Genomic DNA, 3,134 nt, shown 5'->3' with positions numbered 1-3,134 from the left:
GTACCCACACGTGGGATTGCACTAAGTTTGTTGTTGTTACTTTTTCTTATTATCTAGTTATACTCCTATTTTATTTGTACCATTTTTTCTTGTAGATTTATTCTTCAAATTTCTTGATATGTGAGCCGTTTTTCCAATAAATATTATGCTTTTTCCTGGATATTTGGGTTCCCCTTCTTCCTTACCCTATCAAGTCTTTATTAAATAACTCCAATGAGAAGAAAAAAAAAGACGTTAAGAGACATTATGCAATGATTGAAGGTAATATAATTTATCAAAATAATACAACTATGGAACAATGTGTTACAACCATCAGACTAAAGTACAATGGGTTCTTGCTTTGGAAAAGAATCTCACATTGATTGGTTTTGGAGTCTCTGTGAGTCTATGTTTATGATGCCAACAGGGTAGACCCCTTCTTTTTGGAAAACCAAGGAATTGGAGGGCACCAATGTGCTAAAATCACTTTTTTGGCAAAATAATGGTTGGATATAGGTTGAAAAGATTTTCCAACTTTTTAGAGAATAAGCTTTTCTAAGTTGAATTACTTTTTTCACCCATAAAATTTCAATTATAATACATACTCAAAGAAATTGTGTGAATTGCATAATTTCGTAAACCATCCCGTCTTTGAACTCAAGTTGCGCTCAACATCATTAAGCTGAAGTAAGCGTGTTAACTGGGTCGGATCGGACATTACAAATACACCTTCTCAATATACCGGATTGGCCTGTATTGGTCTCAACAGTAATTCCAAGAAAAAAAGGCATGTGACCCGTTAGGCAATTCTACCGGGTCTATTGGGCCAAAGTTGGACGAACCGGCTCAATTGACAGGCTTAGGCCGAAGGCATGTTTGCCTAGGCACCAATCATAACTTTTTTTTATGATCATGATATCCTGATCAACTTTCACGTTGCTCAACTAAATAATCTTTCAACTCATCAGTATCTCGTGTTTGAAACACTAACTCCGATGCAAATCACTAGAGTCAGCTAGCTGAACAATCATGTATAAGTCGACTAAATCTATTTTAAGTTGATTAAAATAGTTTTGTACATAAAACATTTCGTATTCATACAGAGTTCGAAGAAGGATTGCATTTCAAGATAGCATAAAATAAGTGCTTGTATACTCTCTATGATGGTTGGTGTGATATTTAGTTTATTGTGAAGAATAAATTAAATAACACATACAATAATTGGTCCTCCCATCGAAAGTCCTTTAAGATGATAGAGTATATATGTCTTTAGCACAACAAATTAGTAATCGATACTTTAAACGTTACAAGGTTTCAAAATCAATAGGTGCAGAACTGCTACAATTGCTTTAGCGGGAGAAAGTTATTCTTATACACCAAACAATAAAAAAACTTCTTTCCTTTTTCCAATATTCAATCTTTTCTATTACAAACATGAAGTATAATAAAAATCAATTTATATATAGCACTCAACAAAATTCTCCTTATTTAATTAAAGCATATGATAAAATTATTCATACATAACTCTGTGTGTAGTACTTCTAATTAATGTTGATCTTGGAGCGGTCAATAATATAGTTATGATGAGTGACTTTATGATCATCATCAAAATTAGACATATTTCTCATCTTGTTTTTGACATGATCAATATAATTAGAAAACCTTTCATTATCATCTAATTCATTTATTTGATGATGATGAACTATAGAGATCATATTGTTCTTTATAGAGGACTTGTTCATAGCTTTCATTGGTTCAGTCTTAAACTTGTGAGTTGTTGCACTATTCATGTCTCCTCCAATGTGATTATATTCTACGAGGACCTGTTCAGACATAATATAACTAATTAAATACTATAATCTTGTAAATGAGATGATCATACTATTAACATTTTCACGTGTTTGATGTGGTACGTGAAAAAAAACTAGACGCACATATAAGGAGGCATAACAAATACATCAATTAACTAATATATGATTACACAATTTCAACATGTTATTAAATCAGGCAAGAGATCTTGGGTTCAAGTTAATTAATTAGCAATAAAGTATTTTCATTTGTTCGACCTAAAAAGATAAAAGAAGAATTAGACTCACGCCTGACATGAAGAAGCATGACACATAACAAGTACTCCCTCCATCCCAATTTATATCTGTTAGTTTGACTTGATACGAAGTTAAAGAAATAAAGACTTTTAAAATTTGTGGTCTAAAATAAGTCACAGATATTTATATAGCTAGAAATCATTTCATTAAAGGTAAAATGAACATTTTAAAGTTAAATTATTACTAAATATAGAAACGTATCATTCTTTTTTAGACTGACTAAAAAGGAAAATAAGTCATATAAATTGAAACAACAAGAGGACAGTTTATTCAATAGTAGTATACCATGTTGGAGTCAGAAGACAAGTTCTGATATGTCCCTTGCGATGGAATATGCTGGCGATTTAACTCAAGAGAAACTGGTTTTAATACTGAAGCTTTAGCTGAATTAGTAGCAAATTTTGGACTTTCATCTGGAAAACTACGGCGAAATGATCGAAAAGCTGGATTTATATTCACTATTTTGAAATTTTTTTCACAAATTCCTTGGGATTGAATAGTACTATCGTTGATAGTGATTTGGTTCTTTCCCATTTCAAAATATTTTAGGAAATAACCAAATTTGAGATGGGGAAAACAGAGTTAGAACAGAGCAAATAAATAGGGAAGGGTTAAGGAATTTTAATTAAGTTTCTTGGAAACTTAATCACGTGTTACTCGTTTATCGTGTGAATTGTTTAATTTCATTGAGACTAAAATTTCAAGGAGATATTCCTTATGGGCCATAATAGAAGACAAATTATCTTCATGATTCTACACATGGTTTTTAGATAGTCATTAAAGGGGATCATATTCGTGTTAATAGTTAACTTTACCTATCATTTTCCTAATTAACAATAAGATGATGAGTACATGTGTTTTCGGGATACCTCAATTGGTTTGGAGGGTGGTCTTCCACATGTATGACTAGGGATTCATCCCCCCTCAAATGCCTTCTCAGTTGAGTTTGTTTCATAAGGCTTGCCTAATGCGATTTACATATTCTGTGTAGTTTGCAATCTATTACCGTGCTTACCTTAAAAGCGGCTGCGGTTAAAAAAAAAGGTTAGA

At 32.0% G+C, this 3,134-nt stretch overlaps 1 protein-coding gene across 1 annotated transcript; it reads right to left on the bottom strand.

The window, feature by feature from the left end:
• Positions 1-1,380: 1,380 nt before the first annotated feature.
• On the bottom strand, positions 1,381-2,632 carry LOC102603318 (uncharacterized). Its single transcript, XM_006358370.2, has 2 exons — positions 2,370-2,632; positions 1,381-1,802 (listed from the first exon to the last, which is right to left on the bottom strand). The coding sequence occupies exons 1-2, from the start codon at positions 2,616-2,618 to the stop codon at positions 1,521-1,523; spliced, it is 531 nt and encodes a 176-aa protein (XP_006358432.1). The 5' UTR covers positions 2,619-2,632; the 3' UTR covers positions 1,381-1,520.
• Positions 2,633-3,134: the final 502 nt, after the last annotated feature.

The sequence above is a fragment of the Solanum tuberosum genome, unplaced genomic scaffold (assembly GCF_000226075.1).
Source record: "Solanum tuberosum cultivar DM 1-3 516 R44 unplaced genomic scaffold, SolTub_3.0 scf00263, whole genome shotgun sequence".
Lineage (NCBI taxonomy): Eukaryota > Viridiplantae > Streptophyta > Magnoliopsida > Solanales > Solanaceae > Solanum > Solanum tuberosum.
The sequence above is the reverse complement of the archived record's forward strand: the minus strand, read 5'-3'. Positions and strand labels throughout refer to the sequence as shown.